Here is a 15,859-nt window from a genome sequence, read left to right as displayed (position 1 = left end):
GCAGATAAAGCTGGTTTCAGGCAGAAAGAATATCAGGCAGAGAGAATGACAGGCTATATGTCCATACATATACAGCAAACCCAGAATATTTCAATAAAACTAACAAATTAAAAGAAAATAAAACTGTAGTGATCATGTAATCTTAGAAAACTCTTCTAGGTCAGTGGTTTTCAAATATTTCTTTTTAAAGTAGAGAAAGCTTTCCTTCCTCTTCTTACCTGTGTAGAAGACTTAAAATATGAGCTATTCAGCTGAAGTAGACCAGGCAGTTTCAGAACCTGGACTGTTCACCTGTCTTATAATTGGCCCCCTTGAAGCCCCAGGACACCACAGAGCACTGTCCTAGGGTCAGTGATCTCTGCCTGCTGTGTAGCCTGTGATGTTAACAGTGTGTCCTCTCTGAGGCCAGGTTTGCCTTAAGAGGCTCCTGGAGGAAAGTCAGTGCACATTTGGGCAGGAAGGAAGATCTTCGGTATAATGTACCAATATATCCTCATTTTTCCAGAGACTGAAGCTTTCTTCACTGCTATCTCTGATTTCTATCCCAACTTAGGTTTTCCCCAGACTTTGGGATTCAACTAGTTGAATCGTTTTGCCTTGTTGTGAACCCCTGTTACAATGCCTTCTGCCTGCCCACCACTCTGCCTCTCAGATTACAGACTGTGCCTGACTGCCATTCCTGCTCAGCAGTATGGCAGGCCCGGCAGCCCCTGGAGCTGCCTCTGTCTAGCCTTGTCCTGCCAGATGTGCCTGCTGGAAAGAGCGTTTAAACACTGCTAATTTGAGAAAGCAGTCATGTGCTCCGTGTGGGTACACTGAAGGAAAGAAGTGTGGCTGTCATCTGCCTTTAACCTGCATGTCCTATCTTGTCCTGTAATCGTTTTCTTTGCCTTTGGGCTTCTTTTCTCTCTACTGGATAAATAAATCTGACACTAATTTGATATTAATATACAAATTATAGAATTGTAAGACTTAGGAACTAAAAAGGAACTTTGAGATCATTGATCTAACACCCTTATTTTATAGATGGGAACACTGAAGCTTAGAGATGTGAAGTAACTTGCCCATAGTTACACAGATGGTTAATAGTAGAGTCAGGACTGCCAGGCTACAGAAACAAAGCCCAGTGCATTTTGTGATACAGCATACTACCTGGAATTGGTCCTTGGTATTTAATAGTTTTAAATAGTTATAAACATTACTGTTAGACCATAAAAAGAGCCCTCATTTTCATAATATGTGGTAAAAAATACAAATCTCCCCCACAAATGGATGCCACTAAAATTAGTCATTTTGTCTTCATGTGTTCATTAAATCACTTAATTTAATCAACATTTAGCAAATGCCTGCCATATGTGAGATGCTCTGCTGGGCACGTGAGAGACTACAAAAGTGGCTAAGACCTTGTTTCATCACCAAGAGGTCGACAGTCTAAAGAAGAAGACAGACATTCACCTCTCTAACTATAATAGAAATCAGACTTTAATAGAGCTATAATAGAGTTTTATGCAAATTACTACAGAAACCTAGTAGAAGGTATGATTAGTTTTGACTCGGGAGTAAGGGTAGCTTTGGAGAAGGCGTCACAAAAGAGACGGCATTTGAACAGGACCTTTTAAGAATGGAAAGAATTTCAGCAGAGAACAGGGGGAAAGTAGCATCCCTGGCAGAGAGAATAGCATGAGCAAAAGTATGGAAGTCAACTGGAAATACAGTGGATTATGCCCCAACAATCATACTCATAAAATAAAGAATTACTTCGTTGAGGATTAGTGAGAATGCAGTACATAGGTGTTTACTAGACGACAGTCACGTAACGTGGGTAGGATGTTGATGTTAACTTAGCTTCCTAGTCTTTCTCAGTCTCATGTAGATGCATTTGCTGGTGGATTCATAAAGAGTTTGGAATATTTTATGTGTCAACTTGGTTAGGCCACAGTACCCAGATATTTGGTCAAACACCAGTCTAGACGTCACTGTGAAGGTATTTTTTTAGATGAAATTAACATTTCAATCAGTTAGACTTTGAGTAAAGCAGATTACCCTTCATAAGGTGGATGGACTTATCCAATCAGAGAAAAAGACTGAGGTCCTCCAAAGAAGACAAAGGAGTTCTGACTCCAGACTGCCTTCAGGTTTGAGCTGCAGCAGCAGTTCTTCCCTGAGTCTCCAACCTGCCCTGCACATTTCACACTTGCCAGGTTTGGGGGCTTCTGCATGTGTATATGCACAGCCTATTGATTCTCTTTCTCTGGAGAACCCAGACTAATGCAAATACCAAGGGTTTGGAAAGAAAAGAGTGACTCTATTAGTCAGTTTTCCCCTATATGTCAAAATATCAGTGGTTTATAGCAACAAAATATATGTATATATATTTATTTTCCTTACTCATGAGTCCACGGGTCAGCTGTGGTTCAGCTAACTTCAGCCGGACTCACCTGAACTCCAGCGAGCTGGGGTAGACTCCAAGCTTCGGGCTAGATTTAGGTTTGCCCCACAAGTCTTCATCTTTCTTCTAGGACCAGCAGTTATGCAACTAGTCAACAATTGTTTTTCTTGTAATATTGAGCATAGGACTCAAAAGGATGAGTAGATCACAGGAGTGCAGAGGCCTCATCTATAAACCACCACACTGATACTTCTGCCTGTTCCACTGGCCAAGCAAGTACATGACCAACATCAATGGGATGGAGAAGTAACTCCAGCCACATCAGGGTTCAATATAGATCCCTCAGCAAAGGGCACAGAGGCATAATTCTAATCCAGGAAGAGAGCGAAGAATTGAGACCAACAATTCAATCGACTTGAGGGACCTGGTTAGATATATTTCTGAAAAATAACTGTCAGCTGTGGGAAGGGGGAGTATAAAGATGCTAGCAGTCATAAACTCTTTCTAAAACAAAGTAGAAAAGACAAGGAGTGAGGGAAGTTGGGAGGGGTGAGAGAGGAAAGAAGAGTTTTGATTGGAAGTTGAAAAGAGTAGCAGCCAAAGGACTCAACATTATACAGTTTCAAAATAAGCATGGGCCTAATTTAGGGCACTGGGGAGGTAAGGGAACTAAGAGTTACTGAAGACATATGTATTCAAAACACTGCACTAGTTCACATAGCCTATGTCGTATGATCCTTACCATACTGCAGTAGATATTATTGTCAGATTCCAAAGTCCATTTTGGAAGAAAGGAACTGAATTGAGAGACATTTTGGAAATCAAATATATAAGACTTGTTGGCCTAATTAGATATGATGGTAAAACAGAATGGGGAAAGCTAGATGACTCCTAAGCATCTAGGTGGGCAATAGTGTGGTGCTTCCCCATTAACTTAGTTGGGAAACACAAAAGGAGGGCCAGTTTGTGAGCTGAAAGAGATACATTTTTGCCTTGTGTTGGTGATACTATAGGACATCTATGTGAGATACTTTACAAATGGTTGGAAATTTGTATCTTAGAGCTCAAGAAGCCAATCCTGGAGAAACACTCCAGAAATAAAAGCAAAAAGCATGGAAAATGATATTAGCAAAGAAATGAATGTGTCTTGCACACACAGTTCATGTTCGTGGAATGGCTAGCAAATTAACATACTGTTTAGACATGTGTCTAATGTAAACACATGTTTACTCATGTGTCTAATCATATGTATTAGTTTACATATAGCAAGTAGTGTGAAATTAGGTTGAAAAGATAAGTTTGTACCTGATCTCAGTTGTCCTAGGATGCTGGAATAGGACATTTGGGCTTTTATCAAGAAAGAACCACTATAGATTTTCGTGCAAGGGTTGACTTAAAGAGCCTGGCTTTTTGGCAGACTGATGTAGCATCATGGTATAAGCTGGACCAAAGGTAGGAGGCCAAGTGGAAGGCTATTGCATTAGTTTTTATAAGCACCAACAAGAACCTAAACAGAGTAGTGGCAGGAAGAACAGAAATGAAGGAACAGATGGAAGAATTGCTTTGAAGGTAATTGCTGTGCAGCGCAGTAACCATTCTGCATACCATTAAATACGTGTCAAGTTAGTTTTGTAACTTCACTTGGCACTAATGGTTTCCTGTCTTCAGGTATGCAGAGCCTTCATAATTTATTGTTCATCTGTTCACATATTTTTTCAATAAGGGTTATAATTTCTATGAGGGAGAGACTATAACTTGTTTTGTTCTCTACTATTCCACGACATTTATCAGAATAGGCACTGGCTAAATGTTTAACAAATGAGCAGCCGGATGAATGCTGCCCCTGCACATGTCAGTGTACCCATTCCTAGATTCTCTTCACGCTTGCTCTCTACCCTGCCCCCGTCTCTCATCTTTCCACCAAGTATTTCCCTCCCTCTCACCTCCTTAAGGCTGGTCTGGGAGAACTTGCCTCACAGGAGGAACCAGATTTCTGAGCAGTCTGCAGAAACTGATGTGACATTTTTTTCCAGTCCTGCCTTCAACCAAGCTCAATTGACTCTCTCGTTACTATTTTTAATGTTATCTCAGACATATCCAGTAGCTTTCCAGTTACGTAAAATATTGAAAATTCAGTTCCTATCCATTTAAGCCTCCAGTTTTATTTTCTCCCCCCACCCCTACCCCATTTCAGGCTTCTGCCAAGGGACTGGTACCTCTCTCTTTTCTGATTCTAAGTTCCCTAGTGCTAGAGAAGGAGAGACTGGGGGGAAGGCATACTTCCTTACACTTGACTGGGTTTGGTTTGCAGAGCTCTGGTGAGTTTCCCGTCATTGTTCTTTGGCTAACGCTGATCACCAGCAACCTCTGTGTGGCAGGTGGCCGCTGGCTGCTCTCTTAAAGGAATGGAGTATGAATGCTTGGGGTGACCTGTGGGGACCCTACTGCACAGTTCTCTGGTGTGGGACATCTGACTCTACCCCAGCTTGATTCATCAAGATTCTCTAAGGTCGTTCCCAGTATCCACTGCTGGGGTGATCAGCTTCTTGGATGGCTAACAGCAAGACCTCCCTGCCAGGCTATTAATTTCAAAGCTAATGAGTCTCTCTTCCTTCCTTCTTCCCCTTTCTCCAGTTGTTTCCTTGTGTCAACTGGGACAGCCAGGTAGTTTCCTAAGGCTGGGGTGATTATTCAAGGTAGCAGAGTTGGTTCAACCACCTCTTAATAAGTCCTGGAGAATGCCCCTGGCCCCAATATTTTTGTAATTCTCTGTAGAATATGAAAGTATTTGATACCTTTGAGCTTCTGCTTTGGGTCCTAGTTGCCAGTTTTACACATATATATAGTATCCGGTTATTTGTAACTGCTGCCAAAACTTCATTTTGCAACTCCTGAGGTGTCATTTACATTTGTAACTACTGTGTAATAAACACTGAGTTAAGTGTTATGTGAACAAACGTTTAATGAGTAGCTAAAATGAGTCAGTCAATGTAAGAATGAAATACAAAAGTCTGATGTAGTTCAGACCCCAATGCAAAGTAATGAATTACATGGCAATGTTAAAACAGAGGACATTTCAACCTCAAAATGGAAAATGCATTGGAGAGTAGAGCAGTAGGAAAGAGAAAAGGAGAAAAGGGAACTTAAAAATGAAGGAGTAGGGCTTCCCTGGTGGCACAGTGGTTGAGAGTCTGCCTGCCGATGCAGGGGACACGGGTTCGTGCTCCAGTCCGGGAAGATCCCACATACCGCGGAGCGGCTGGGCCTGTGAGCCATGGCTGCTGAGCCTGCGCGTCCGGAGCCTGTGCTCCGCAAAGGGAGAGGCCACAACAGTGAGAGGCCCGCGTACCACAAATTTAAAAAAGTAAATAAATTTTTAAAAAAAAGGAGTAAATACCATCCCAGAAGAAGAAAAGAGAGAAAAAAAAAAAAGGTAGAAGAGATACTTGAAAATATAATTGCCTTGACCTTTGATTGCTCATGGCTAGGAAAAAAAAAACAGCTACAGATGACATTTTGGGGACATTGGGGAATGTTAATATGGACTATATATTAGGTAACATAATTTTATCAATGTTAGATTTATTGAGGGTGATGATACTGTGACTGTGTCGGAGAATGTTCTTGTTCTTGGGAGATGCTCCTGGAGTATCAGGGGATGAAGTTTCATGATGTCCGCAAATGGTTCAGGAGAAATGTCTTTCCAATGGTTCACCTAAAATTTAAAAAATAAGTGTTGTGTGCATGTGAATGAGTGAGTGGGTATAGAGTGAAAGGCAAAAGCCAAATGTAGTAACATCTGGTGCATCGAGATCCCGGGTATTCTGGAAGACAAGGCAATGTACCACCTGTAACTCCCTTCAAGGAAGGACTTGCCCAGCATCAGGGAGAGTGGTCAGCAGACAGCCTCCAGCAATCAGCATCTTCAGGGTCTGCCTCCACGGCAGAGAGCCCTCACCAGAGCATGCTACTCCCAGGCAGCAACATCCAGTGACAGAGAGGCAGATCACAAAGGCCTGTTCATATCCGCCCTGCCCCGGACACTCTACTAGCCTGAACTGTGCCAGAGCTCCCCAAATGGCTCACAGAGGTGCCATCAAGCCCCATCATAGTTCGGCCCCTCTTCTGCTTCCTCATCCCTCCTTCCGCAGATGTTGATCCCTAATAAACACTTTGCACCCTCCTCCAAGAAAAAGGAGTAAGGAGAATCTCAAAAATGAGAACACTGCATAGTGGCAGAAAGCGTGACATGTTTGAGATTAACATCTGCATCCCTGATGCCCAGACTAATCTTTTCTCTGCTCACAAATCAGAATCATGTAGATTTCCGTTAATATTTATCTCCTTGAATCTGAAGGAAGAGGAAAATCTATGTTGTATTTTGCCGGTTTTGCTGTTCCCATCATGAATTTCACTGAAGGATCACATCAAGTTGATGAGGTGCCAGCTGTCCTTAATAACTGAAGTATTAGATGTTATGGTAGGACATGCAAAGCAGCACACGTCTTAGAAGTGAGTTACTTCGAAAACCAAGAACTGCAAATTCAACTAAAATTTCAAATAAAAACCAAAAGACTAGAATAATCCATACAAAATTTTAATGCCAGAAGTTTCTCTTGCTTAAATTACTTTCACACTCCAATTTAAACTCAGAAACATTATGTTGCTGTCACACTTCTTTGTTCTCCTAAAGTAAAAAAATAAATCTTTATATAGCTGACAAAAAATAGGAATTTGTCTGCCAGCGAGTTCTCTATTCTTGTCTAACATACTGTAGGGTCTATGTAGAACACATGGTCCTTAAACACCCAAAAGCCTCTTCTTTACTGGCTTACCACAGCAGTATGTTTCTCCAGCATGTTTGCACTACCTACAGTACATGTCTTGCATAAGCATGAATTCCTTTGGATGTTTAAGTCATGCAGTATTTTCACATGCTTTGATGTTGTGCATATGAGAATTATCATCTACATTTTGGGAGTGCAGTTCCCTGTGCCTTCAGCACTGAATTTAAAACTGCTCGACTGACATCATTTTAAATTCCGTCCAACAGAATGCCAATAATGTCTGCAACAGAAGTTTGACATATTTAGTTCTCTCAAATATGGAGCTGATTTAGCAGCTAAATTGGAAATTTCTGGGTGCATTTTTGAAAACTAATTGAGCGTGAAATTATTAATAATTTAGAATTGTGCATAAAGTATTTTGGGTTTACTTATTTTCTTATCCAGAAAGATCTGTTGCTTCATATCAGGTAAATTTCCAAGATGCATTCTGCTGTTGGAACACAAAGTAAACAGCTTAAATTAATCCTAATGTGATTTTCTAATTACAGATGAGACCCATTGGCCATGATGGCTACCATCCCACATCTGTTGCTGAGTGGCTGGATTCCATTGAACTAGGTGACTACACCAAAGCCTTTCTGATTAATGGCTATACATCGATGGACCTGTTGAAAAAAATCTGGGAGGTTGAACTTATTAATGTAAGTTGGTCTCTTAAAGACACCTTAACGATTCAACACTTGATAATTCCTACCATAGGTGGGTAATTTTTCCCTTCTTTGTGACTCTTTGGACATCCAACAAGGATTTACAGGTATGCCTTCTGTTTTGAATATATGTCTCTCTGATTCTAGTCAAGCTCTACAATCATTGTCTCTTGAAGTTTTGGTGTGGGAACTAAGAGGACTCTCAGGGTGTTTTACATTATTTCAGAAAAACTTCCAAGCAGTTTCAGGCTTTCCGTTTTAGGAAATTTTGTCACTTTAGGATATGAACATGATAACAAATAGGCTCTCATTCTATTCTTTGCTCTTATTCATTTTTAAAGATTAAAGTCATCATTTTTAGTTTTTTATCTCTGTTATGTTTCCTTGTCTCTCTTCCTTATCTGCATATATAAACCCCAAACTTGAAGGGACTTTTTTCTTATTTTATAAGCTGCTGTAATATCAACATTTTATTTTCCAGGGCTTATACCTAATCTTAAATTGTTTGTTTTATTCATACACTTGGCATAGATTTTCTATAAAAACTGGCCAATATATGTTGCCGTGTATTTGAGCCCAAAGAGATCAACCAAATCTGTTTAACTGCTTTTTTTCTTTATAAATTTATTTATTTTATTTATTTTATTTTTGGCTGCGTTGGGTCCCCGTTGCTGTGTGCGGGCTCCCTCCAGTTGCAGCAAGCGGGGGCCACTCCTCGCTGTGGCGCACGGGCCTCTCACTGCGGTGGCCTCTCCCGTTGCGGAGCACAGGCTCTAGGCACGCAGGCTTCAGTAGTTGTGGCTCACAGGCTCAGTAGTTGTGGCTCGCCGGCTCTAGAGCACAGGCTCAGTAGTTGTGGCACACAGGCCCAGTTGCCCCAAGGCATGTGGGATCTTCCCGGACCAGGGCCCGAATCCATGTCCCCTGCATTGGCAGGAGGATTCTTAACCACTGCGCCACCAGGGAAGCCCTGTTTAACTGACTTTGATACTGATCATTTTCTTATTTTAGTTTTACTGCTCTTTTATTTCTAATGGCATAAAGGAATGAAAGAGATGAAAAGATAGCCTAATTATCATGCCTTCATATTTTATTTGGTATCATGAACATTTCTTTTCAAAAGTGAGAAATCATTTAATCTTTCAGAGAATTTCTTAGACTTAAGTTTTATATTCTAGTAACTGAAAAAAAAGCATTAATGAACTGAAAGACAAAGCGAATACATTTCTGCTGGTTCAAAAGCACTCTGTTCTAGTCTTTATGATATTTTCTCTCCAAAAGTCCAGTCTCTATGTACTGAATGTCATTAATTATTTTAAATTATGATTAATTAGTAGTAACTAATTATTCTTTGCTTTAAAAGTCTGTCTTAAAAATAATATCTTTTCTGGAACATCTATAAAAACTTTAATCTAAAAATCACTTCAAATGGAGAAAATTCTTGGCTTCTTCTTCTAATTTGCCATCAGCTACTCTTAGCTTTCTGTTCTTATCCTTTCACAAAAGCTTTCATTATTTCAGAAGGAACTCACTATCTCACTAAAAGCCTCTGATTAATTTTGTTGTTAGTCTGAGTGGAAGCAACTGAAACTGTATTGCTTTTTAGTTGCATCAAGGAGATTTTAGTTTTCCACTGAGAACTTGACACTCATTTTATGGCTACTCTTAGCCATTTATTAAAGGGGGATCTTCCACAGATCAAACAAACATGCTTCCAACTAAGTTGCTTTCTAGTCAATGAGAAATATCTCTATGTAACAGCTGAATAACAGCGCTCTGCACTGAAGAATGAATACTTTGGATAGATAGCACATGAGTCACTCAACTAGCATTACCAGTAATCCCTCATTGAAAAGAACAGATTCCAATAGAACTATATTATAAAATGTTTTCATTGAAGCAAGGATCATTAAAGTAAGACCATATGTCTCTCAAAATTCAAGTACTGAGGCTAACATTTAAGGTGTGGGCTTGGACCCACACTTTTCCCCAGTGCTATGTGTACCAGCAGCCTAGAGATGCCCGTTCAGTCACTGTGGTCAGGCCTTGTGAATGACTGCAGTGACTGCAGGGCAGTGATGCCGTAAGGCCCCATGTTTAATGCCAAGGCTCAGGGCATTAAATCACTACCCACAGGGCTAACCAGCCTTGAGCTGGGACAGAACAATGGCCTTTTCCACCCATACTAACTCTTTTTTGTTTGTTTGTTTTGTTTTTCAGTTCTAGAATTCCATTTGGTTCTTTTTTTTTTTTAACATCTTTATTGGAGTATAATTGCTTTACAATGTGTTAGTTTCTGCTGTGTAACAAAGTGAATCAGCTATATGTATACATATATCCCCATATCCCCTCCCTCTTGCATCTCCCTCCCAGTTATTTGTAGTGAGGTGGATGGACCTAGAGTCTGTCCACCCATAGTAACTCTTTTTTTCTTTTTTTTGGCTGCATTGGGTCTTTGTTGCCATACGCGGGCTTTCTCTAGTTGCGGCGAGCGGTGGCTGCTCTTCGTTGCGGTGTGCGGGCTTCTCATTGCGGTGGCTTCTCGTGTTGCAGAGCATGGGCTCTAGGCGTGCAGGCTTCAGTAGTTGTGGTGCACAGGCTCAGTAGTTGTGGCTCATGGGCTCTAGAGCACAGGCTCAGTAGTTGTGGCACACGGGCTTAGTTGCTCCGTGGCATGTGGGATCTTCCTGGACCAGGGCTCGAAGCCGTGTCCCCTGCATTGGCAGGCAGATTCTTAACCACTGCACCACCAGGGAAGCCCCACCCTTACTAACTCTTGAAGGTACTTTTGCTGTAATACAATCTGACTCCAATCTGGAGAGAAGTACCTGTCACAAGCATTATATCAGAATCGGAAAATATAGTCATTGTGTTTTAGACCTTGAGGCCAAATTCCTTGGGCCTGGAGTACAACATCTGCATCTAATACCAACCCAGTATATTTTCCTTAAAGTGAACTGATGGAATTTAAAGTTTGTGATGAATTTATGGGCAAATTCACACTCTTGAGGAGGCTTTGCAAGTCATTTAACTCCATAAATATACTCATTATGGACAAACTATCTGTACCTTTAGACTTGGAAATCAGAGAACAAAATTTTTACACCCTTTAGATCTGCTACAGAGTAGTTCATTTGATGGTTTAGGGCTGTTGGGTTTTAAAATGAGAGATAGGCACCATGTATACCTCCTGGCTGACGATGCTTTCGACTGGTCTCAAATTCAAGACTTCATTTATCCCGACTAGTGAGGGAAAGTATCCAAATGTAAGATAACCTCATATATAATATATGGGCCCAGCAATTCTGTATTAAGTACCCATAATTTATTTTTTACAGCCAGAAAGGAATGTACGGTCACTTTGATTTAGAGCAAAGCCTTTTAGGGCAAGTCCCATCTTGAACCTTTGTAACGAGTGGCTAGTTTTAAGGAAATCCAATGGCTCCAATAACTTCTATTCTATGTAGAGTGAAGAGAGAAGTGCAGGTGGAGGCTGTCTTTGATATAGAGGTCTACTGAGGAGAAGAGAGGATGAGAAGACTGACTGCTGATGTAATTACAAATTACTTCCGCATCATTAAATCGTATTGACTAAGCCTCCAATTTCACATGGTATTATTCTTGATATTAAACAACTAATAATACATTCACATTGAGTATAAATTTATTCAAAGTATTTTCATGAAGAAATGAAAACTACACAAAGTTGTGACTTGAAAAGTACGAATACATTTGAAATTGTAATCTTTCCAAAAGTCCCCAAAGATCTTTTTCTTGGTGGAGCACATTAATGCCTTTGAAAAACAAGGTTATTTGAATAACCTAGTAAAGGTTTTAGTCACAAAGCTACCCAAAGTATAGGAATAGGAGAGAGTAGTGGAGATCTCATATCTTTTTTTTTTTAACATCTTTATCGGAGTATAATTGCTTTACATTGTTGTGTTAGTTTCTGCTGTATAACAAAGTGAATCAGCTATACGTATACATATATCCCCACATCCCCTCCCTCTTGCGTCTCCCTCCCACCCTCCCTATCCCACCCCTCTAGGTGATCACAAAGCACCCAGCTGGTCTCCCTGTGCTATGCGGCTGCTTCCCACTAGCTATCTATTTGACATTTGGTAGTGTATATATGTCCATGCCACTGTCTCATTTTGTCCCAGCTTACCCTTCCCCTCCCCATATCCTCAAGTCCATTCTCTAGTAGGTCTGTGTCTTTATTCCCATCTTGCCCCTAGTTTCTTCATCACCATTTTTTTTTTAGATTCCATATATATGCATTAGCATACGATATTTGTTTTTCTCTTTCTGACGTGCTTCACTGTGTATGACAGACCCTAGGTCCATCCACCTCACTACACATAACTCAATTACATTTCTTTTTATGGCTGAGTAATATTCCATTGTATATATGTGCCACATCTTCTTTATCCATTCATCTGTCAGTGGACACTTAGGTTGCTTCCATGTCCTGGCTACTGTAAATAGTGCTGCAATGAATATTGTGGTACGTGACTCTTTTTGAATTATGGTTTTCTCCAGATACATGTCCAGGAACGGAATTGTGGGGTCGTATGGTAGTTCTATTTTTATTTTTTTAAGGAACCTCCATACTGTTCTCCATAGTGGCTGTATCAATTTACATTCCCACCAACGTGCAAGAGGGTTCCCTTTTCTCCACACCCTCTCCAGCATTTATTGCTTGTAGATTTTTTGATGATGGCCATTCTGACCGGTGTGACAACTACCTCATTGTAGTTTTGATTTGCATTTCTCTAATGATTAGTGATGTTGAGCATCCTTTCGTGTGTTTGTTGGCAATGTGTGTATCTTCTTTGGAGAAATGTCTATTTACGTCTTCTGCCCATTCTTTGATTGAGTTGTTTGTTTTTTAGATATTGAGCTTCATGAGCTGCTTATATATTTTGGAGATGAATCCTTTGTCCATTGCTTCGTCTGCAAATATTTTCTCCCATTCTGAGGGTTGTCTTTTCGTCTTGTTTATGGTTTCCTTTGGTGTGCAAAAGCTTTTAAGTTTCATTGGGTCCCATTTGTTTATTTTTGTTTTTATTTCCATTTCTCTAGGAGGTGGGTCAAAAAGGGAGATCTCATATCTTAATAGCAGCATTGTCAGCAGTGGAAATCAAGCATAAACTTTTAAGCCATAAGATATTGCCAGTTTTACAGGCCTGTGTGGTCTAGACTTAGAAAATGAAGTCTTTGCCAATTATTGTTTCCCATATTCCCCAATCTATGCTTCATATTCAGAAGCTGACGTTTCATCAATAGCTCTGTTTTACCCCTGTGTCTGCCATGACCAAGAATAACATATTTAACATTACTTTCACTTTTGTATTGATATTTTAGTGTTGTATGAATATTGAGAGAGATTGTCAGGCAAATGTTTCCCTCTGCAGATGCTAGCTGGGTGAATCTCTAGCCTGAATTACAGTCCTCTCCAAAGGCTTGTTAGAATTAAAAACTAGTTAGCAGTGCATAAGTACATGAATTTTTTTTTTTTTTTTTTTTTTTTTTTTTTACTCAGAAGGTTACTCAGGCCTTCCATATGGTATTACCAAGTTTACACAACAGTTTTTACTGCTATTGAAAAATCTCTACAGCTCTGCCAGGGGGAGATTTTAAATAAAAGGGCTACACATTTTCTGCATGAAGTAGGTATGGATAATTATAATCTCCATGAAATAATCCCTTTCCTAAACAACAACAAAAACGTATTGCAATTATGAAAAACGTTAATTTATTTTATCACTGTGTACCTAATAAGGGGATTTTGATTAGATGAAATAAATTTGAACACTGTCCAATTTATACATCTGTGAACATCAATGTAGAACACATTATTAATTTCCCATTAGTTTTATCATTCATTTTTTACCAAGGAAATAATTCTAGTCCAGGCTTATGATCTCCTACAATATTGATAATGATAAAAGTACCCGGTGAAGAACAAAATAAAGTTCAGTCTTCAGTACATTCTTAAATCTCTGCTCATAAGTACAGGAATATCTTTAAAAATCCAACTCTGACAGTTGGTTGTGTTTTAAATACCTTTGGGTAGAAACAAAATAATTAAGGTAGCAATACCCATATGTGTCCCATGAAAATCCTTTGGGCTTATTTTTATAACAGAAAATTGATGAGCATATCATTTGCTTCTTGCCTAATAGGTGCTGAAACTATACTTACATCACTCTTTTGCGTAGGGCTGTCAGATTTCTTTTTTGTTTTTTCTTTTGCAATGTTGTTGATTCCATTTCTACCTTCCCAGGGAAATTTTGTGATAATCTAATCACTTGGAGATACACTAAGAAACTTTCAAAGTTAACATTCTAATTTTATGTTAAATCTTCAATAGTGTGACTTTATTTGCTTTAAATATAGTAGAAATATAGTCCTATCAGCATCAAATTTAGACTTATTAGTTGCTTTGATGTTTTTATTTCATGACCAGAATTATAAAGTCACACTTTTCTCTGCCCTACTCTCATTGCTATAACTGAAATTAAATTTACTCCCAGAAGTTTTTTTGCATTGTGTCTGTGAGTGTGTGTTTGTATATGTGTGTATTGGATAAATGCAAATGATAACTTATAATCCCAACCAAGAAGAATAATCACCAAATTCACAAATTGCAGGGGAGGAATGGGGAGAAGAATATTATAATTCCATTTCCAGACCAATTATTTTAAGTAAAAGGTTATGCTTTCACTATAGGACATTAATAAATGAGAAGAATATTCATATTTCCACACCAGGGAGGCTACATTAGTCAACACTTCAAATGTTAACAACTTTAATCAAAGCCGAAGGCTTTAACTAAATAACTGGATATGAGTGTTCAAGTGTAGAGCAAACTTTATGTACGACCTGTGGATTTAAGCATTTTATTTACACTCATAGACGGTACAGCTGGCTCTTCACAAGCCTTCGGGACAGCTAGACACCGCCTCTGGGCTTCAGACTTTTTCAGACACTATGTGTCAGGTAAAGCCCCTGGACTCTACCGCCCACACTCACTGCATCTAAATTGCAAGCTCTTCGCAGGACTCCCCAGAGGCTTGCCTCACTTGGCCCAAGTTTTGGAAGAAGCACCCTTCTACGTTCCTCATATGAGATGAACAATCCTCTTCCAAATAAATACTCACTTTCAAGTGATTTTTAGCCCTTTCACATATGGCATGGAGATTGATGATGGGCTAAGGCTGGTATTATTGATTCCACTATCTTGCAGCATGTTTTGCGTATCTGCACCTATCATGCTGCTCTCAACTTTGGAGCATTGACCTAAAATGAGGTAAAGTTACATCACAATAAAATGCACTTAAACACTAAAACTTCATTGGAAGGAATATAGCTTTTCTTTTGCATTTAAAGTGAATTTGCATTCTTACAGTGCCTTGGGGTTAATATTATTGAATAAGCACTGCTAAGTGTTGATACTGGAATTAGTAAACACACACACACACACACACACACACACACACACACAATGAAAGTAAACAAGGCATTTGGCCCTGAAGAGACAGTCTAGACACTCAGCAACAAATTAATTTCATGAATAACTGAAACCCTCTGATTATAGCTATTAATGACCCATCTCTGTGTAAAAAAAGAAAATCATGTTCTGAGTATCTAGAAATTTCTACCTTAAAAAAGTTATTTTAGTAGACACCGTTGTTTTTTCCCCACCCAGATTTCATTCACTCTTCTCCTGATTAAAATAGTAGCATTTCAAATTTCCTCTGAAGAAGCCACGTCCACCCTTCCACATTCCATGCCTGAACATACTACCCAGATCTAAGCCAAGCTCAGCATTCCAGCCTTTTCTCCCATTCCCACAGGCTACAAAGTATTCTTCATCAGGACCCTTATAGCATATGACAGGATTTTCTTCCTTTTAAGGCTGAATGTATATACCACATTTTCTTTAGCCATTCATCTGTTGATAGACATTT

At 39.5% G+C, this 15,859-nt stretch overlaps 1 protein-coding gene across 9 annotated transcripts in view; it reads left to right on the top strand.

Annotated features, from left to right (window-relative positions):
• The window catches only part of ANKS1B (ankyrin repeat and sterile alpha motif domain containing 1B), a 1,152,360-nt gene that overhangs the window by 829,867 nt on the left and 306,634 nt on the right, over positions 1-15,859 (top strand). For all 9 annotated transcript variants that reach the window (XM_060025438.1, XM_060025440.1, XM_060025439.1 and 6 more), the window contains one exon: positions 7,725-7,877. In XM_060025438.1, the coding sequence (XP_059881421.1) occupies positions 7,725-7,877 (153 nt within the window). The remainder of the gene's footprint in view (positions 1-7,724; positions 7,878-15,859) is intronic.

The sequence above is a fragment of the Delphinus delphis genome, chromosome 11 (genome assembly GCF_949987515.2).
Source record: "Delphinus delphis chromosome 11, mDelDel1.2, whole genome shotgun sequence".
Taxonomy (NCBI): Eukaryota; Metazoa; Chordata; class Mammalia; order Artiodactyla; family Delphinidae; genus Delphinus; species Delphinus delphis.
Note: the sequence above shows the minus strand (reverse complement) of the source record. Positions and strands in the feature narration are given on the sequence as shown.